Source organism: Haliaeetus albicilla, chromosome 24 (assembly GCF_947461875.1).
Source record: "Haliaeetus albicilla chromosome 24, bHalAlb1.1, whole genome shotgun sequence".
Taxonomy (NCBI): domain Eukaryota; kingdom Metazoa; phylum Chordata; class Aves; order Accipitriformes; family Accipitridae; genus Haliaeetus; species Haliaeetus albicilla.
Genome location: NC_091506.1, coordinates 14,754,509 through 14,775,894, shown reverse-complemented (window position 1 = coordinate 14,775,894; position 21,386 = coordinate 14,754,509). Strand labels below are relative to the sequence as shown.

Here is a 21,386-nt window from a genome sequence, read left to right as displayed (position 1 = left end):
CACTAAGAGACCCCTCACTGAGCATAACCTGCCTTAAACCCTTTCCCATTTAACTGAGGGAGAGCTATTTGCTCAAGCACTTCAGGATGACATCATTTGTTATTTGAGGCGAAAAGCTAAGGGTAATTAAGGCTAAAGAAATGTTTTGAAGATTTTTGTAATTAAAACGCATAGAGACACTCGTAACAGATACCGTTACAGAACAATAGGAACATGGCCAGAAGAATTAAAAAAATCTTACCATTGTATAACCATTACGGAAGAAGACTGGAAAGCACTTTGTCAATAGCACCTCATTCTATTCCCACTAAGGGAAATACACAAACAAAAGAAAATACTAAGGCTGGAAGCATATGGAAATAGCAATCTTTGTTTATGTGATAGATACATAACAATATTTCAGAGAAGAATTTTAAAACATTTTATAGCAGATTTACAAAAGAATCCACAGCAGTTCTACAAGACTGGGCTAAAAAAAAAAGGAAGGGCCCTGCTAGGAATGACAATTGTTGCTGGCAGCCCTACCTCTCAAACAAGCAAACTCAAGGTTCTTTCTATCTAAAGTCTAGCACATTCTTTTAAAACAAAAATTTGAAGTAGTTGGATCAGGATTGAGTTATCTGATTTTTTGAAAGACTAAGATAAATATGCAGACAAAAATAGACTGATCAAACACAATGAACAAGATTTGTTAATACTTACATAGAAAGTTAATGTTAATATAAGTTAATTATTATTTGTTTCTAATTTGATGATAATAGTAACAATCACTGAAAACACCACTCCTACTAAACTGTAATTTGTGATAAAACTTACTGCCCAGGACTGTATGTTTACAGAGGAAAGAAGGGAAAGACTGGATCAGTTTTCTCATTTAAACAAGAATGTCTACAAGAAAAGGGGGTTTCTCACATAAGTTACTTAGGTTTCACAAAAATATCAGAGAATCATAGAATGGTTTGGGTTGGAGGGAACCTTAAAGATCAGCTAGTTCCAATGCCCCTGCCATGGGCAGAGACACCTTCCACTAGACCAGGTTGCTCAAAGTCCCATCCAACCTGGCCTTGATCACTTCCAAGGATGGGGCATCCACAGCCTCTCTGGGCAACCTGTTCCAGTGCCTCACCACCATTGCAGTAAAGGATTTTTTCCCAATATCTAATCTAACTCTACCCTCTTTCAATTTAAAACCATTACCCCTTGTCCTATCACTACACTCCCTGTTGAAGAGTCCCTCCCCAATTTTCCTGTAGGCCCCCTTTAGGTACTGGAAGGCCTCTGTAATGTCTGCCCAGAGCCTTCTCTTCTCCAAGCTGAACAACCTCAACTGTCTCAGCCTGTCCTCATAGGAGAGGTGCTCCAGCCCCCTGATCATCTTCATGGCCCTCCTCTGGACTCGCTCCAACAGGTCCATGCCCTTCTTATGCTGGGGGCCCCAGAGCTGAATGCAGTACTCCAGATGGGGTCTCACAAGAGCAGAGGAAAGGGGGAGAATCATCTCCCTCATCTTGCTGGTCACGCTTCTTTTGATGCAGCCCAGGATATGGTTGGCTTTCTGGGCTGCAAGCGCACATTGCCAGGTCATGTTGAGCTTCTCATCAACCAACACTCCCAAGTCCTTGTCAGGGCTGCTCTCAATCCGTTCTCCACCCATCCTGTATTTGTGCTTGGGATTGCCCTGACCCATGTGCAGGATCTTGCACTTGGCCTTGTTGAACTTCATGAGGTTCACACAGGCCCACCTCTCAAGTCTGTCAAGGTCCCTCTGGATGACATCCCTTCCCTCCAGCACGTCGACCGCACCACACAGCCTAGTGTCATTGCCAATCTTGCTGAGGGTGCACTCAGTCCCACTGTCCATGTCACTGACAAAGATGTTCAACAGCACTGGTCCCAATAACGACCCCCGAGGAACTCCACTCATCGCTGGTCTCCACTCTGACGTCGAGCCGTTGACCACAGCTCTTCTAGTGTGACCATCCAGCCAGTTCCTTATCCACCAAGTGGTCCATCTGTCAAATCCATGTCTCCAATTTAGAGAAAAGGATGTCATGCGGGACAGTGTCAAATGCTTTGCACACATCCAGGTAGATGATAACTGTTGCTCTTCCCTTGTCCACCAATGCTGTAACCCTGTCGTAGAAGGCCACCAAATTTGTCAGGCACAATTTGCCCTTAGTGAAGCCATGTTGGCTGGCACCAGTCACCTCCTTATTTTCCATGTGCTCTAGCATGGTTTCCATGAGGATCCGCTCCATGATCTTTGTCAGGCACAGAGAGGTAAGACTGACTGGCCTGTAGTTCCTTGGGTCTTCCTTTTTTCCCTTTCTAAAAATGGGGGTTATGTTTCCCCTTTTCCAGTCATTGGGAACTTCCCCAGACTGCCACAACTTCTCAAATATGATGGAGACTGGCTTAGCCACTTCATCCTCCAGTTTCCTCAGGAGTCATGGGTGCATCTCATCAGGTCCCATGGACTTGCGCACCCTCAGGTTCCTTAGATGCGGATGGTTCTTCATTCTCCCAGTCCCTGCCTTTGCCTTCTGTGACTTGGGTGGTGTGGCTGGAGCACTTGCTGGTGAAGAATGAGGCAAAAAAGTTGTTGAGCACCTCAGCCTTCTCCATGTCTTGGGTAACCACATCTCCAGTTTGCTTCTGGAAAGAGCCCACATTTTCCTTAGTCTTCCTTTTATTACTGACATACTTATAGAAGCTTTTCTTGTTGCCCTTGACATCCTTGGCCAGATTTAATTCTATCAGGGCTTTAGCTTTCCTAACCTGATCCCTAGGTTCTTGGACAATTTCTGTGCATTCCTCCCAGGCTACCTGTCCTTGCTTCCACCCTCTGTAGTCTTCCTTTTTGTGTTGGAGTTTGTCCAGGAGCTCCTTGTTCATCCATGCAGGCCTCCTGGCGTTTTTGCCTGATTTCCTCTTTGTTGGGATGCATTGCTCCTGAGCTTGGAAGAGGTGACCCTTGAATATTAACCTTGAATTACATCTATCCATAGCCACCTGCATTCTAAGGGCAATGCTTCCCTATGACTTCTTTTCTCTGTCAAAATGAATTAAAGCAATTTGCAATTATATTGTCAGATAGACACATCCTGTAGCATAGAATAAGATGCTGTTCCAACTCTGAAGTGAGATAATTGCATTTCACTGTATGCCTCGTATCCAAATATCTACCCGGTAACTTAGAAATATTTGAATCAAGAAAGGAATTAAAGTGGATACTATCACATTTTTTTAATATTTTACCCTGACTGAACACTCTGAAATTCAAGACAAACTGTTAAGAGATGCACAGTATTTAAACAGCACAAAGTCATTTCTTATCCTTCTAATGTGATAAAACAATGATAAACGAGAAGTCTGGTAGTAATAAGTGTTTCTGCATGGCAAACCTTTGCATTGTCAACTTTGATATTACCACAAAATAATTATATTAGTAGATACTGTACCAGAAGTTATTCTAAGTTTTACACTATAAGGGGTGGGTTTTTTAGAATTACTGGCCACTTTGTCAAATGCCTTCTGGAATGTAAAAAGATTTGCTACTATAAATTGACTATGTTGGGCAGTCTTATAAACATGTACTCATGAAAGCAGCCTAAATTAATTTAGAAGCAAGATTTTAAAAGGTTGGCTGCCCACAACTGAATTCTTAAGGTAATAGCTAATTATTAATAAATGTTCAGACTATCGAAAATATTAAGCACCTGCCAATTTCCACTAGGTTCAGTTCAACATTGATCACTCAGAACATTTGAAAATCAGGCCCAATGTCAAGCATTTGTATGCACGTACAATATAAATTTTGTCACAAAGTTCTTACAACAATTAAAATAGGTAGTCACCTGCTGGCATTCTGTCTACCTACAGCCTAACTCATGACTGCAGATTTTACTCAAAATTAATTTAACATGTAGAACTGTAATTATAAAATCTAGCCACAAGAGGGCAAAAGCAGCCCAGCATTTTTATAGGCATTTCAAATACAGACATCACTGTTTCAAGATTTAGGAAGTCTGATTTAAAACGAAAAATCAAAGTGGTTAAGATGCAGCTAATATATAGCCAACAATCTTTAATGCAGAATATTTGATCTGCTATCTTCTAATTTCCTCAATATGGCACCATTCATAGAAACTGAATCCCAAGATATTTTGGAGTATTAATATCATTGATGCAATACTATTCCAAATATTAAAAGAGTGTAAAATCTATCATTAAAATAATATATATAAATTTTCATTTAATATATAAAACATAATTTGTTTATACACAGACAGAAGACTGCCCCAGAATCTAGAAATTGTGGACAGGCACTTATCACCTTAGAAGTAGTAAAATGATACAGACTGGTAAAATAAAAATTCTATGTTAAAAGAGCAAGAAAGGATTAGAGAAAAATAATGTACTGTAATTAAGTTGGTACAAAGTTACAGTTGTGGTTTTTTTTTAAAAAAGATCACCATGAGATAACAAGTTTGAAACACATGCTTACATATGCAATTTAAAAATGGCAAATTCACCAAATTTTACAGTGATTAGTAACAAGACTAATAACATAATGTAGGTAACTTTTAATGAAGGGGACTATCTAATTCCACCAGCTGACTTTTGTCCTTTTTGCTCCAAATTGCACAATATTAAGGAAAAGAGTGATAGACTATACTCATTGGGTTCTCCAGCCATCACAGTGACAGAGGAAAAACTGGTTTAGGAGCTAGGAAAAACAAAATATTGGACTGTAAATCCAAAAAGAAGGAATATGTATTTCCCTCCCAATCCAGGTATGGTATCATATTTACAGGCCACACATACAGATCCTTCCCATATCCCAAACCAGATGACCATGCTTGAAAATTGGTATCAAAAGCATTACTTGAGCCCTGTTTGAATCAACAGACATTCTGTTTGCTAAAGGCACTAGACTACACCAACTGATTCGCAGCATGGATCAAAAGACACTTGAAAAATCTATTATTTCACTGTTCTTTTGTTCTTCTTTGCATTTTAAAATTTTTTTTAATTAAGGCACAGGCAATGCACCACTTGTTCTATCACTCTAATACCAGCACTGTTCCACATTCATACGATCAAATATAAAACATATATGGTGGTATGAAAGTCATCGGCAATTACATCACAACTACACCAAAGCCTGTATATGCCTAAGCATTTTTGATCATGTTCTTGCCTCATTACTAATAAACGGCATCCTGCAAAAACAGGTATTAGAAGAAATTCAATTTGTTGCTTCATCTAAACACAACAAATATACAATTAGTTTTCTATTTTGCTAGTTAATGTAAGTAAAACAGCATGCTAACATGGCACCTCATACTTTCTGAGATTCTCCTGATTTGGTCTAATACTGCCAGTCCATGCCAATATCAGCTTTGCGTGCCCAAAGTAGAAAGACTGGTCTTCCACATTTTCTGTCTAACCCTTTCCCCCTGAAGTCATGCAAGTCAAGGGACTATTCCCCCACAAAGGAATCTAGAACTGATGGCTCTTCAACAGCCCTAGATTCCTCTCCCTCACTAACAATTGTTTGCCCATTATGACCACTTGAACTTCCTTTGTCATGCAATCAGATGGGATACTCCCTCCCCCCAAGATGCTGAACAGCCCCAGCTCCCCCTCACATAATGATCATTACTACTTTGTCTTTTTACTGTTCCATTATCAAATAAGTATATAAGATATTTTAAATAGCTCTAATAAAAGTAACAGAATATGATTTTGAGTCAAGATGAATCCATGACACAAATAACAGGACATGAAATAATAATGTAGGTCAATCGCTATTGTTCAAAAGTATTTGTGAAAATAAAATATCTTATATTTCCCATCCTATTATGTAATATTAAGTCTGTTAAAACGAAGGGACAAAGAGCACCAACCTAATAATTGATAGGGAAACTAAGTGAATCCAAGGAATCAAAAAAAAAAGGAAAAAAAAGGTTATTTTACAACTAATTTCTGAAAAGCTTTGATTTTATAATTGCTAGTTAACGCAGAGAGTTAATCTCAACTTTAAAATTAGCTTAATTTCATGTTAGCTAATCTGAAGGTGTTTGCAAATGATTTTATGCTACTTTTGTGCAAGTCTTTTGTTAAATCCAGTCACATAAATGCTGGATGATTTTTAAAGCCACATTTCCTTTTAATAATGTTATGAACACAGCATTAATCTTCTTACATATAACTATAAAAAGTCCTGGGTTTCATTGCTCTGGAAGTATTTTCAATACAAAACTTCAAAGAACTAGAAAATTGTAGAAGTACCCACACACACCAGGAAAACTATAACATACAGCTCGCTGGTGTGCTAGCTTCCTATTTGTAAGCACAGACTTGATAAACTAAATAATTGCAAATTCAAAGTTTTAAGTGACAATTTAATGAATGGTGTTCTAAATCTGGGCTTTCAATGCTAACACTGGTAATTTACAGACTTAAGTTTCAAACTATGCTTTTATGTATGCTTCAAGTAATAATATTACAATGGAACTTTGGAAGCATTGGCTCTTTGGTATAAATTAATTTGAATCTGCTTTTAGACCGTGAGCATAGTTCATCTTTTTTGGACAGCATTGGGCACTGCTGAAGTTTGTGGTTAGGAAAAAAAAAATAATCAAAGATAAAGACACTAATTAAGAGAAGAACATCAATTTAAAACAAATAATTATGCAGCCCAGCATCCCAATTAGGGTCACAGGAACTGGACCTATTTGATGGATGTTGACGTAACAGCTTGCCAATATTAAGGTATTACGACAAGCCAGGTTTTTTGCTATAACAGTTTTTCACCATCCTAGTAAATGTATTAGCTTATCACAGGGTCGACTGATCACTGGAACCAATGCCAGGCAACATGGCTGGAAGTAAAGGAGGTTGTGGCTTCACAAATCTTGTCAGAATAGGAACCAAGAAGACTGAGACTTTTCTGATCACAGTTCTGAAGGGTAGATAGACAAACAGAAACACTGCAAGGCAAAGTATGCAAAAACGGGAGTGGGACCAGATTTCAGCACGCATGGTAGCCTCTTCTGACAGTCTCATCCACTACTGTTACTTGGATTCGCTGTGCCTAGACAGAGAACATCACGTATTGCATGTATTACCAAGCTAGCCCAGAAAGCTGTGTATTATCAGGAAGTACAAGATTAGAAAATCCTGTGAAGTCCAGGCATATTTTTTTAAGGTGGAAAAAAAATTCAGCTGTATTTGAGAAAGTGATGGTCACAATTTAACCCCATGCTGGTCAAAGTAGGTATAAATGTAAAGTTGAGGCTCTCCTTTAACTTCTTGATGCATTTACTTTGGAAAGAACAAACTAAGCCAAGACGAAGCAAATAATGCAATTATGATATTAAACTTTCTGCCCTTCAGGAGTATGTGCTACACTCGTACTACCTTACACCAATCATCCTTCTGGTAACATCTGCTAATTGAGAGCTGGATACCAGGGCTGGTGCTATTATTATTCTGCTACTATTCTACTCCTCTTAAATTGCTTTGTCAGACTTCCGTCACTTGAGACAAGCTCCATTATAAGAGACATTAGGTGTATTTAGGTATTTGCCAGATAATAGAGTAAGGTTCTTAGGCATCAATCTGTACAGATTAGTCTAATCTGTTGCTGCTGGAAACCTTGTTTCCAGCAGTAAAGTAGACAATAGTTTCAAATTACCTGCAGTAAGGTTAAGCTATGGGCAATATATGTTTTGGGGTGAGAAGAAAAACAAAATAGAATTCATGCACTCCCAATATTGTCTTTACCTTTAACAGATCAGGTAGGCATCTGAATTGAGATTCCAGTTTCTCTAAAAACTATTCCTAATGGATTTGGTTCCATTTCCCTTAGCATTTTTTGAATGCAGGATACAACAGAAGTTGTTACTAATGTTATTTCCTGAATCCAACAAAGCATGAATAATTAACATTTCAATATTGGATAAAAGTTTTTATTTTCACACTGAAATAGGATTTCCAGAAGCAAAGTCAAACAATTCAAGATTTTAGAGATTCTACAAAAATGAAGGCAATGGGCCCATGAAGTTAAAGACACAAAATGGCAAATTACCTGTAGCCTGGTTCTAAAGTAATGCAGATTTTCAGTAATATTTTTCAGAAAATATAGAAATGTTTTTTATTTAAACTCTTATATCTCAACCTATCATCCAAAATATCAACTAAGGACTGAGGTCAAATAACCCTCCCCTTTAGTCTTCCTAATATGAGACTACATAAAACTAAGCTTTTTCTATCACAGCTTTTCTCAAACTTACCTTCCATTCTATAGGACAGCAGATATCATGGATGCAAGCATCAAGAAAGGAAGAGCAATACTTGGTTTGTTCATGATATAACAGGTACAACGTTATCTCATAAAATCCTAACTAACTCCATTTCGCAATACCTTGCAAACATTCAGCAAAGCTACATTAAATCATCCATTGTAACAACTGAAATGTAAAGAGATGTCGTAAGAAAGAACACATACCGAAGGAAAAACAGACCATGTTAGAAGAGTTATAGGAATCAAAAACTGTCTGGAAGCAGTAGAGATAGGTCTTTAAAATTTTAAGACCTACCTCTTCTAGAGACTATACTACATTGAAAGTAACATGCCAAGAAAAAAAAAAATCTGTTGTCATTTTATTAAACACGAAAGTGCAAGTGAAGAACAATCTAACTGTATTTGCACTACTAAAACACTACAAGATGCTATGGATTTTTTTCCGCTTTTTTGCTATTTATATTTAGCCTATATTAATAATGATATGCTGACTTCTACGTCCTCAGTGTCCTAACTGAGTTCATAGAAGCTGAGTGTCAGACTGTGAATGAGCCTGGTGGCTATGGTACGTAGACTAAAGACTGGCTCAAATTTTTCCTCCAGTGAATATCAAAGTACTTTGTATAAAGTGTTTCCACAAGAAATCTGGAAACCAACATCATAGCTCAGTGGCTAAGCATTCCTTCAATGTGGGATATTTAGTCTGAGATCTATACTCTGAGTTAGATAAAAACAATTTGAACGTCATAAGCACTCACATGATTTCCTCTCCCTAGTTTTCAAAATTTTTCCCTATGCTTTTTTTTTTTTTTTAAATCAGATAAAATGAGTCAGTTCATTTTTTTGACTACTGTAAATATATTTTTGGTTCAAAATAAAACTTATTTTTCAAGTCAGCGAAGTGGGAAAACGCAATTAACAAAGCTTTATGTCTAAATTCTTTGGGATTTACTACTTCTTTCAGGTTTAAGGATTGAAATATCATTTAAAGTCAGTGCTTCTGCTGAACCATCAGCCTAACACAAAATGACTTTTTGTATATACAGCTGGGCCCATGTAGAACATATCTCTATTAAGAAACACAGGCTGAAGTCTCACTGAAGGACACCAGCACTTCAAGCAAGTGCTTAAAGCTCTGCTGAACAAGGAACGGTGTAAATGCATACTTACAATGTTTTCCTACATCGTGGCCAGGAAGAGTTGGGTTTTTTTGTATAAGGCTCTCCTTATGCATGTAGACTTCAGGCTGAATATCAAATATGATACTTTCATGTATTGTTTGATAAAAATGAATTCAACACCCTAAATTTAACTTGGAAATAGCCAAGTTCAAGTATTAAATAGGCAACTATCCTAAATTAATTAAAATATGATATAAAAATATTATAACTTTCAGCTTCTTTAAACCAAACAATTGTTCTAAACTGAACAGTCTGTTGAATACTAGCCCTTCCATTTGGGACACCTTTTTCTAAAAATTATGTTCTTTATGAAAACTATCATACTCTTTATAAATAAGCTATTTAAACTCCAATGTAGCACACAAACTGTTTCAGGTAGCAAATTCTATTTTGCATATTGTGTATTTCAGTGTTTAAACAGGCTTTTTTTAAACCTATGAAGCTTTGTTAAGTCATCTTCAGTTAAGCTGCTGTAATTCATACTAGCTGAAAGTCTTGTGCAACCTAGGGTTTGGATTTTTTTAAACTTCAAAAATATCTAAACTCTTCTGAAAATACTTATTAAAATATATAGGAAAAGTTTACTTTTTCCACAAAAAGTAGATTATAATAACTTTAAGTATTTAGTTTATTTCAATGAAAATTATGATAAACTTTCAAATCTGGGGATAAAGTCATAATTAATATATCACCGCTACTTAATACAAGTTATGATAATTCCAATAATTCTTCATGTGCTGTTGTAGTGCCGTAACAGCAAACCATCCTTCTTTCTACTCTAGCAGGCTGGAGGTGAAAGTATTTTTCACCATTAGAAACTGAGATTCTCGGTGTGACCTTTTCAGCTTTGCACGACGGTTCTGGAACCAGATCTAAAATTGAAAGAAAAGGCGTGCTTTTCAGAAATACAGCACTGTAAGCAGAATAAGCTTTGAAACTTAAAAATACTCACACAACTTTACAGTATTTTGTGTAATGACATTAGTTTGGAAGTTCAATACAAATTTAAAATCTGCAGATGATGGCCTGTAGCTACCTGCAATAATTTTAACACCGCAGATGAAGAAAATAATACCCCCAGCTTAACTGGAAAGTGAGGACCAGCTTCACTGTAATTACTATAAAAACTAATATTAACTTCAGTGACACTGAATCAGACCCTGGAAGATCCTGAACATCTGGAATTCACACGCAAGTCTTAAGGTGTTATTCCTTCAGCTGCTTAATTAATAGCAACATCAAGCTTCCCACCAACCCTAACATAATATTTGCATCAAAAGCTTAATAAACATCAAGGTGAGGCCCAAATTCTAATGTTTATGGTATGCTTCTTATCACATTGGACTACCGGAAATCAATAATTAAAATCCCCAAGTAGATTTTGCTTTTAGCCAGATGAAGACATAGGCTCAAACATTGGTTTAACACATGTATGCTCTCTACTGACAGTCTCACAAAATACTTAGACATTCATACAAATTATTTCAATATTTGTTTCAAATTTGTTTTTCTAATGATGACAAGCATAATATAAACATGATTTTAAAATGTGGAGGCAAATATCAAGTTCTGCACATAACTAGAGATTAACAGAGCAGATATAACAAACATTGTAGCGATGAATACCTCATCAATGCTATGGAAGAAAGTTTCATATTTCAGAAGGAATTCAATGGCTTCCATTTCACAAATCATTGAGGGCATACCACATGTATAAATTTACATTGTTTTAAATTGTGATTATTAAAATTATTGCTACTGCTATCGAACTACTTATTTATATAACCAGAGAGTACATATAGATAGAATTACAGAAAAGTTCAAATACATTTTTAATTACCTGGATCCTGTCTTCATCTAAATCTAATTTGCGAGCTAGCTCTTCTCTAATATCAATGCCAGGGTAGGAGTTCATTTTAAAAACATTTTCCAAGACTTCAATCTGAGGAGATTAAAACACACTTGTTGAATAGTTATCACTACCTTCATAGCAGTAATAAAAGAAAATAAATACAAAAAAGCGTTTAGTTTGTTCAATAGGAGACTTCTAAGCAGTGTTTGCACAATTCTGATTCCATGCATAAACATAGGTCTGCTGAAATTAGCAAAATTACTGTTAATTTACAGTAGTTCCTGATTACATTTCTCTCTGCAGAGGTACATCATACTGAATTATTCAGCTATTATAGGCTTCTACCAACATTTTACTCAACTACATTGTTATTCATTTATTAAATACTGAGAAAATCCCTACCTGGTTTCTAGTGAATGCAGTTCTTGGTCTTCTACCCCTGTACCAGCTCAATTCTCGTTTGAAAGATAGCCTTTCAGTGACTGAAAAATATTTTTCACATTTCAAAACTTTCTCCTCTTGCACCAGATTACTGTTAGCATGAAATAAAGGATTTTCATAGCAAACAACAGGGATTTGCAGATGAGGATTACTGTCATCACCTAAAACTAGAAAAAGCAAGCAAATGAGAGTTTCAATTTACTTGTTTTCAGTAGAAACTACTTTTTTACATTTTTAAAGGAGTAAAAGCTTGAGAGGTTACAAAACAGACTGACTTACCCAAGTTGGTGCATGCATCCATCCATGGTCTGTGAGGTTTCACAGCTGGAATGCCATCTTTTTTCTGCTCCAGTCCCAAAATACTTTCAATGGAAAACGAGCATGGTGTGGTTTTATTTTCTACAAAACCAGACACTTTCTGAAGATTCTGAGACGCTGATGTATTAGCGGCACGTAGTGTTGTACTTGCCATGCTTTCACCTTCAGCCAGCATAGCATGTGTACTGTACTTGAATTTCTCCACAAGTCCTCCTTATAGCTATGTTGACAAGGGGGTTGGATTTGCAACGTCATTAATTAAAATCTTTTATTAGAAAGTTTTAGCATGTCAATGAAAACTCTCCCACCAAGAGGCACGAGGAGTTAATTGTTTATTTGTTTGCAAGTAATTAGCAACTAATGGTGACACTAGGGGGGCCACCAAGAGGGACAAAAAGTGTTATCTCTCCTAACCAGAACATCGACTTAACTTTCTCAAAAGAAGCTGTGCACAAATATAGTACCTCTCTTTTATTTGAAATCATTAATGTATAAAATCAGTTTTTTAAAAAACTTTATACTCTAATGGACTCCACTTACCTAAACATAGCAGCACGATAGGAAACCAGTCAAGTAATAAGTAATCTCATTTAAGTGAATTTCCTTCCAAGGAAATTTAAAAAATAATCTCTTAATGCTATTAGGGTAATCCCAATGAAAATGCCTCTGTATTTTCATATGCATATGTAATGGTGAACATGGTCAATAGAACAACAATAGCTTTTGGCATAAGGCACTGTGCAGCGGGTTGGCAATGTTGTCAAAGCTCAGTGTAATTGCCTTCCGAGTGCCTGGATTAGTTAACAGGAACAGTTGCACCAACTATTTTAAATAATTCATGCATTCATTTTTCTTATTAAAATAACTTTGTTGCAGCTTTTTTGAAACATACCGTATGTGAAATTTCCTGATCATTCTTTACAACATAAAAACAAAATTTACACTAATAGAAGCAGTATGCTCAAATTTACTGGTTTAAAAACATCCTTTTACTGCTAGATATGCCTTCCTTCTTGTAGGTTTATAACCAATAGAAATTTATTTAAGTCCTACAGAGCAAACACTTAAAATGACCAAAAATCATGAGTAATAGGGAGAAAGGAGGTAAAGGTTTTGTAATGAGGTTCAAAGTTTGAAAACAGAATTCTGATTTCATTCATTATAAAGTACCAACTATAACATTTTTATATTCCACCTATCATGTGTCAGCCACACAGCAATTCACGTCACATGTTCAAAACCAGCTTTTGGTTCAGGATAACCTCTCTACAGAGATTCCTCCTTTTCTTATTTTGGACAAAGCTTTATTTTATAACATGCAAAAATGAAAACAATATTTTAATTTCAGGATGCAAAAGTGACCCCTCTTACATAAACCCTTTAATTTGGAGCACATTATTTAGGAGCACATGAGCATGTAGGACTGTATGCTTTTAGAGGAAAAATCTGGTCCTCTATTTTTTCTTGTTTTACCATTTTCTCAGAGTAGTTTATTCTGTGTAATCCATCACTTTCGCATGGCTACCAACTAATATTAAGGAAATAAACAGTACCTCCACTTTGATTTTCTGTACATTTGTAAGCAACCCAAGACTAACCTTTAGGAATAGACAGAAGCAGGAAAATTGCTAAAGAAATGGCACAGTCTAGAATTGATGATACTGTGCTGAGGGAGATTCTACAGAGGAAAAATGCAATCCATATGTGGCTTTATATCAGAAGGATGTTCAGCTGAAGAATGTTGACTTGCTGGACTGACTTTGTGTTGTGCAGTGATATTGTTGTCAAACCAATCTATCAAAGAGTGACAATTCAAGAAGTCATCTTACTAAGGATACCTTATCAGCACATATCAATGGATCTTGAAGTGGCATCAGTATAACTGCAATGACCACAGGCAAGCTAAGCTCCAACCATCATTTAACAGCCTCAGCAACCACAAAGTGTAGACACACAAAAAAGCCATAAGGACCTATGTATGAAACCACTGCTTGCTGGAATATTTGGTGAACTAGAGGTCAGCGGGAAACCCTGTTAAGCAAGGGCCTTACCGCCCTTTATGTTTCAGTACAGCTGTTCCCAACAAGGCAACCTATGACCTTAACAAAGCAACAGGACTCCTTTTCTTGATTGCTGGCAGTTATTTTAAGTATTTAGATTGCACACCAAGTCCAGAGGTTACTAAAGAGATAATGCAAAGCCTCTTACACAGCAGTGACTGGTAGATCAGTTTTTGCCTCTACAGGCTCTACATAGAACACCAGTTCTTAAAAAAAAAAAAAAAAATTTTTAAAAATTCCCACAAAACACATTAAGTCAAAAAGAAAACAATGCATCTCCTTCTGTACTGAACTTGGAGCTCCTTAACGATTGCTCTGTCTCAAAGAGGTGAAAAGCATGATTGCGAATAGAGACATAGCCTCTTGAATCCAGAAACTAATGGATAAAAACTTTAATAATACAAAAAACCTCTTAATAATTATAATATAAATAGCTAGTTTCCAAATACAGCCCACTAATTTTTTTTTAAGAACTTAAAAAAAACCAACACAAGCAGTGATACAAAACGTTTCAGAAAATATTTATTTCTTCTGGATGAATATGAATGACATTAACCTGAGCCACACAGCTGAGACTCAGATTACTACATACTTCAAGTCTCAAAGTGGTAAATACCTTAATAGGTGTTCTTCTCAGGAAGCTATCAAGAACTATCAGTAAAGACAGGCATATGTGGTGGTAAGAGACACATTTATGAGAGGCACGTATCTTCCCAAAGCTAACCATTAAGTAAACCAAGAATTATAACTTATTTTTGGTCTCTCAGATTGTGGAAGATGGAAAAAACCTTCTTTAGGGTAGTCTGCTTTTAATTCCCAGTTGGAAACACTCATTCTTTCAGAGTTTTTAATGACTTTTCAGGGAAAAGAGGTCTTTGTAACTCTCAAGAAGAATTTTCATAAAATAGGCCAAAACCAGTTAACTCATTTGCTAGGGACAGGTTAGAAGCTCACCAAATACTGCCACCTGGTGTTTAGCCTTGCCTAGCCGTTAGGTTCATTCAGCAATGTTATCCGAGTAACAGTGTTATTATTAAAATAATCATATTACGTTCATTTGCTCAATGTTGAATTGAATCAGACCTGGAGACTGCAATGCAGTCACTGAAACATATCAACACTCCTGTTTTTAAACAGAGTTCATGACTGCAACTGCACATAGGAATAGCAAGTACCAATTCAGAAGGTCACAAGGTAGATGCTCACACTATGCTCTCCAATTTCTGAGAAATTCAGTGAAATTGAAACACCATGTATCTAAAAGACCTTTATAATGCTAATGCAGCTCCACATAATTGTTTATGAAAATTTCACAAGAAAAGAGAAATTATTCTAAAGATAAGAAGTCTGCATTATGTCAAAATTCCATCACATCCCTGGAAGTGTTCAAGGTCAGGTTGGATGGGGCTTTGAGCAACCTCATCCACTGAAAAATGTCCCAAAGGTGGGTTGAAACTAGATGATCTCTAAAGGGCCCTTCCAACCCAAACCATTCTATAATTCTAAAACAACATATATGTAGAGATAAATCTACTGGAAAGTCTGGCTGAAGGTCCAGCATTCAAATGTTGCTAGATTTCTTTGAACAGCAGCTTGCTTAGTTGTAGAAGAAAGCTATTTGTTATCAAGATAAACAGTCAACAAATCTTTCTCTAAGAAATAAGGATGAAAATGTATTTTCCACAGGGCAGAAAACTTGAAGTTTTAGATCCAAGAATACCTTGTAGTAAATTTCTAGGAATTCCCACTGCAAGTGTCAATAGACCTTGAGCTTTCACTCAAAAACTGTATTTCCTTATTTTGGCCCATTAGAAATGATCAATACTTCCCCTGCAACCTATATGAAACTACCTATGGAGTTTTAGCTAAACACCATTGTAGGGGTAATTAGAGCAACACAACAAACATTAAGTCGAAAATCCTAAGTAATCAATGATAGGAGAAATCACTGTTCCTTAGATATGCAAATCCAATCCTCTTACAGCATCACATACTTGATGAGGCAGCAAACTAATGTCCCTTTCAGATTTTGTACCACTGTTTTTTTGCCCAGGGACAGTAGAGTTCATCTGTTTAGTAGATGAAGCTCTTGTTCTTTAGAGATGTGAAGCCTCTAAGGACTCTGATTATACCAGCTGAAGAGACCACACCAAGAGTTCTTGCTGGCTTTGGTCTGAAACCCCAATGCTTACTATTGCTACCTTTTGCTATTCTCACCCATTGCTACTCCACTGCCAGGTCACCTTTCACAACAACCTATGCAATATTTTCAGCATTTTAAGAAGGTATAAATGGCATATATGATCTTTCTTGATTACTTATCACACTCAAAAAAATTGCCTTTCAACTCACCCTTCCCACAGCTTCTTTACCCCACTGCACAAGTATTTCACCACCTCAGATATTCTGCTGCATATAGCTCACTTTCAAATATGTTTTGAACATGAATAACAAGGATTATATTCAAAGCCAACTTCAAAACTCAAAAGTTTTTAGTTTGTGGGTTGTTTGGGTTTTTTTTTTTAGGCAAGAATACCTCAAAACTCTTAACACCAATTTTCACAAAACATGACTAAAAGCAGTTAGCTATTTCTTGGCTGAAGTAAAAGCTATTTTTATCCAGGGAGATTAAGTGAACACAGATACAGATAAATTCAAGGTAAAACCAAGGGTGGCACTAACTAACAGAAGTCTGAGAAACGGTGGGTAACATGCGAATAAAGCCTACCTTATCCAGACAGCTACTTTCACCCTCCAGCAGAGGCAAAATGTTCTCTCCATTGGGGGACACATCTGGAATCCTCTATAGAGACGTTGGCTGCTCTTTTCCCTGTTTACATAGTGCCAAGTGTTAGTTCCCCCCATTTTTAAGGCCTCTTCGTGAGTATTTTGCAGGAAGAACAAAAAAAACACCAACAAAAAAACACTCACAAAACAACCCCACAAATCCAACCCCCCCCCCAAAAAAACCCCCACACACTAACAAAAAGCCTACAATGCTGAAAAAAGTGTAACACTAAAAACACACTTATTAGACAGTTCAGAGGGATTCTTAAATTCATTACTGTCAAATCTCATCTGTTGCTGTCAAATTTGTATCTCAAATAAAGATTTTTGATTCTTTGTAACACTTGTAAAAAACATACGGAAAAGGTAAGAACAAGAGTAGTAATATCTTACAGAATGTTTCAACATAAGGGCTCTATTAAAAAAGCCGACTACTAATAGGCCCTGGTATGCTACGAAATTATTAGAAAGGCCTCTCTGTTGCTACTAAACCAAACTGAATCATTAAACTGAATAGCTAAGATCAACAGGAACAAGACACATTTTTATGCTATATGCCAGCTGAGATACCAAAGCACATTTCTACACATTAAAGATATATTTATTAGTGTTTTGGTTTTTCTTCTACAAAACATTTAATTGTCAAAGAGCTGTTCTCTACTCATAGCAGGTAAAGTTCTTTTTTTCCTCTGCTTCTTATAGCTGTAAATATACAAGGCTAACTAAAACGAATTCCATTTAACGTCACTACCTTCCTGAATTCTGCTAGGGAAATACATCTTATAGTACAAAACAGAGAGCATTTCTTACAGAAGACTGCTGTAAAACTTAGTCACAAGTTAACTCATCTCAAAACCAGAAAGCTATGCACATGTATATAGGTCATGAAACAATGCTAGCGTTCTGTCACATAATAATTACAGATACAAGACTTAGTCTTTAAAATACCTTGTAAGATAACTCTATATTATTACCCTCATATGACAGGGAAAGAGAGAAGTGGTGTGACTTGCTTCAGACAGGTGAGTCACCACCAGCTGAGCTGGTAAATGAACTGAGTGAACTGAGTTGTAACTTTGAAATTTCCTCACCACTCCCTACAAAAAAACCCGCAACCCCCCCCCCGCCTCCCCCCCTCAACTTTGTTTGTAATTTAATACCAGCCTTTTCCCTTATCTGCTTTTAAAGGTAAAACATGATCTGACACAACATAAAGAAAGGTCTCCACAGCAAGACTGCACAATAGTTAATCATTTGCTCTGCCGGATGACTTGGTATACTTTCTAATCTGATATTATACTAAGTTCACCTGGCCACAAAAAGGCAAAACCAGGAAGGGAGCACCCTCTTTTTTTTTTTTTTTTTAAGCTGTAATAATAGATGCATCTAAAACGTTACCAATCATCTATTAAAATGCAGAAATGAAGTATCATCAAATAATTTCAGAGTTGAACCAGTTTGCAAATTCAAATATTATGTAAAATTTGGGTTTGCTTTTGCTAGTTTTAAGTGTGAGAATTTTATGCAGCCTCTTGTTTGACACACAGTATATTTTAATCTGATTTTAAATTAATGGAAATTTAGATGGATATTCTTGATTAGCAATTTGTACATACTCAACGCATCCTAAGAGACCTACTCTTAAAATATGAATTGCTTAACCTGTAGGAATAATTTAAAGCACAATAACTTTGGTCAAAACATACTAATCAGAGAGGGCAATTGAAGAATACGCTCTTCTTTAAACAGTGCACAACGATCTGGTTCAATTCCAGCGAGCCCACACAGTAGTTTTAAGCATTTAAAATTGGCCACCAACCTACAGCACCAAGCTTATCCAGCCTAAGAAAGTAGGGAGTCCATTAGAACTGATTATATTCTTGCTTCTGAACGGGAAAAATGGCAGTCAGCAATGTTTTTGGTTTTTTTTAAGACACAAGCAGGAACACCAGGTCCGCAGCTGAAGCTATCACTTGGTAACAGAAAGTCCTCGGTAGTTAGGGATAGAAATACTTTTTTGATAGAAGCCATGGTGGACGGTGGAGAAAAACATGGCAGCGATAAAAAGGGACTTCTCAAAAGAGACACTCCAGGTCACACCAAAAGAGTGCAAAAGATGCTTCCCTCATGACAGGGACAGAACAGCGTTAGTCCCACTGTGGTTCTGCCCCCGATAATTGTCTTATCTGTTCTGAGCCAGAAGACAGCAGCATCCAGCACGAACGGGGCTAGGGGGACATACTGAATTGTAACACAGAGCATGTAACTGAAAAGGTAAAAAGCTAAAAAAAAAAAAAACCAAAACCGACTTTGCGTGGTTTTTCCCAGCAACTTCGCTTGGCCACCATCATCTGCCCGCGGCACCGCCAGACAGACACCTCGGCGTGGAAACATCCCTTTCTGCCTCGGCTCCCCACTCACCTCCCCGAACCGGGGGCGGCCCGGGGCGGCGGGAGAAGCGGGAGCTGATCTGACGGCCGAAAGGCCCCGCGTTTTACTGACAGGGGGACGCGCTCCTCTGCCCCTCCCCCCCGCCCCCCCAGCCCTGAGGGACGGCGGGCGGCAGGGGCACGCGGGCCGCGAGCCGGGGCGCGAGCGGGAGCAGCGCGCGCGACACCCCCCCCCCTCCGGGCAGCCGCCACGGCGAAGGGCGGGAGCGCAGCCGCGCGCCCACGCAGAAGCACGACGCACCTCTCAGCGCCAACGGCCCCACGCGCGCGGGTACGCAAACAGATGGGCCCGCTCGCCAATAACAAGCTGGGCGGGCGGGGTGGGAGAACCAATAGAAAGACCAAGCGGGGAGTGGAGGGGGGAGGATGGAGGGGGGAAGGGCGGGACATCCGGCGCGAAGCGGGGCGGGGGCGGCTGTGTTGTGACTGGGGAGAAGGGGAGGGGTCCGGCCAGCGGGGCGTGCGGTGGGGTGCGGGAGCTGCAGCGGCGCAGAGTCAACCCCGGCCGCCGCCATGCCCGGCATCGACAAGCTCCCCATCGAGGAGACGCTGGAAGACAGCCCCCAGGTACGAGAGGCAAGACGCAGGCCGGTGGGTGAAGGCCAGCTCGGGCCCAACCCGTGGGCGTCGGGCCTAGCGCTGCTCCCCTCTCGCTCCCTGCCCCCGCGTTCCCTCGGGGAGAGGTTGGAGAGCCTCGGCGGCGGTCGGGAGGAGGGGGAAGCCCTCCCCGGCAGCGGGGCAGGGACGCTGCGCGCACGGCCAGGTGCCTTCCTGTCCTCCTCGCCCCTGTGGCGTGGCAGGGGCTTGGGGCCAGGAGTTGACAGCTCTCGGGCTGTCAGCGTCGGCAGTCGCCCCGGTCGCCCCAGTCTCGGCGACGCCTTCTTCCCGTTTGCATCACCGCTTCCTCCCAGGTGTGCGGCGGGCTGATGAGCTGTTCGTAGAGCAGCGAGCTCGGTAACGATTTTCCAGAGGTACTGTGCTTCAGCATCGGGCGCCAGGGTGGTAGCTCGCATTGACTCCCTTAGTTGCCCACCCCACGTTTACATTCGTGATTTATTTTGGAGACCTCGTGTCGACAAAACCCCGCCTTACTTCTCAAGAGGATTTTTCTTATCTTAGTCTCGTACTAAAAACGCGTTAATGTTTAATAGATACATATGAAAAGCAGTTATTGGATGAGATTATCGTGGCGGCTGTTAATGCTGTGAGTAGGTGGGAAACCCATGGTGCTGAGAGGCCTGATACCTTCACTTCCATTCTGCCACTTGACCTTCATCAGTCATGCCATATATTGCATTGGCATTTCTTTTATACTACTGTTAAGAAGGAAGTGCTTTATTGGGTTGCACTGGTTTCTCCTGCTGGCAGCAACAACAGCAAGTACTTTGTACTGCTCTTCCTAGATGGAAAAAAAAGTTTACAATATATTTCCTTTTATTACAGCCTTTTGAATTGTTTGCTGCATTGTTTATGTAGATGAACGAGACTTCCTATATTGTAATAACATACGCATGGGTAGTTTTGATTCCTCAACCACAGGAAGAGAAACCTTCACTTGCTTAATAGGGAATTTTGGCCCCTAAAATGACAACCATTTTAACAAATCTCCATCAAGTGGAGGGACAAATTAGAAAAGGCAGCAGAAGAAGGCCATGCAGAAAGTGTATCATTGCTTTCTGAAGGACAGTGCCCCATATAGCTCAAATACTAGATGTTAGATGAGATCTAGCCTGTAGTATGGTCTCTGGCCCAGAGACTGAACATGATGTACTCCCCTGAAGAGGAAAATTTTTTGAAAGTGTTATAATAGTAGTAATTTAACAAAATTATCTGTTGAAGGTCTGTTCTTAGTATACAGAAGGTAGAACTATCCATATTTATAGGAAATGTCGAATGTAAGATAAACTTAGGATCCCTAAAAAGTGGCGGGGGGGGGCGGTTCCAAGCACTCAAGACTGGAATTTCACTTGGGAAGCACATGGA

General features: G+C 38.7%; 3 protein-coding genes across 5 annotated transcripts in view; 1 reads left to right on the top strand and 2 right to left on the bottom strand.

Moving 5' to 3' along the window:
* The window catches only part of IL17RD (interleukin 17 receptor D), a 75,486-nt gene extending 58,517 nt beyond the window's left edge, over window positions 1-16,969 (bottom strand). Inside the window, exon 1 of the mRNA XM_069812265.1 lies at window positions 16,895-16,969. The gene's annotated coding sequence lies outside the window, so the exon portion shown is untranslated. The remainder of the gene's footprint in view (window positions 1-16,894) is intronic.
* Window positions 10,106-19,800, bottom strand: HESX1 (HESX homeobox 1). Of its 2 annotated transcripts, XM_069812268.1 has the most exons (6): window positions 19,645-19,800; window positions 16,895-16,996; window positions 12,068-12,150; window positions 11,750-11,955; window positions 11,336-11,437; window positions 10,106-10,367 (listed from the first exon to the last, which is right to left on the bottom strand). In XM_069812268.1, exons 1-6 carry the CDS (start codon window positions 19,791-19,793, stop codon window positions 10,269-10,271), a joined length of 741 nt encoding a protein of 246 aa, XP_069668369.1. In that variant the 5' UTR covers window positions 19,794-19,800; the 3' UTR covers window positions 10,106-10,268. The 2 variants fall into 2 exon arrangements, with proteins under 2 accessions (XP_069668369.1, XP_009918939.1); XM_009920637.2 differs by lacking the exon at window positions 19,645-19,800 and having other exon boundaries at window positions 12,068-12,326.
* Window positions 19,801-19,812: 12 nt separating this feature from the next.
* The window catches only part of APPL1 (adaptor protein, phosphotyrosine interacting with PH domain and leucine zipper 1), a 32,220-nt gene continuing 30,646 nt past the window's right edge, over window positions 19,813-21,386 (top strand). For both annotated transcript variants that reach the window (XM_069812267.1, XM_069812266.1), the window contains exon 1: window positions 19,813-19,970. In XM_069812267.1, the coding sequence (XP_069668368.1) occupies window positions 19,917-19,970 (54 nt within the window). In that variant the 5' untranslated portion in view covers window positions 19,813-19,916. The remainder of the gene's footprint in view (window positions 19,971-21,386) is intronic.

Excerpts from the sequence above, each read along its gene's own strand:
- HESX1 (XM_069812268.1), bottom strand. The coding sequence starts at position 19,793 with ATGTCCCGCCCTTCCCCCCTCCATCCTCCCCCCTCCACTCCCCGCTTG. Across the intron at positions 12,151-16,894 it reads AAAGTAGCTGTCTGGATAAG|TATTTTGGGACTGGAGCAGA; the intron begins GTAGGCTTTATT and ends TTCCATTGAAAG. Across the intron at positions 11,438-11,749 it reads CTGCATTCACTAGAAACCAG|ATTGAAGTCTTGGAAAATGT; the intron begins GTAGGGATTTTC and ends TAATCTCCTCAG.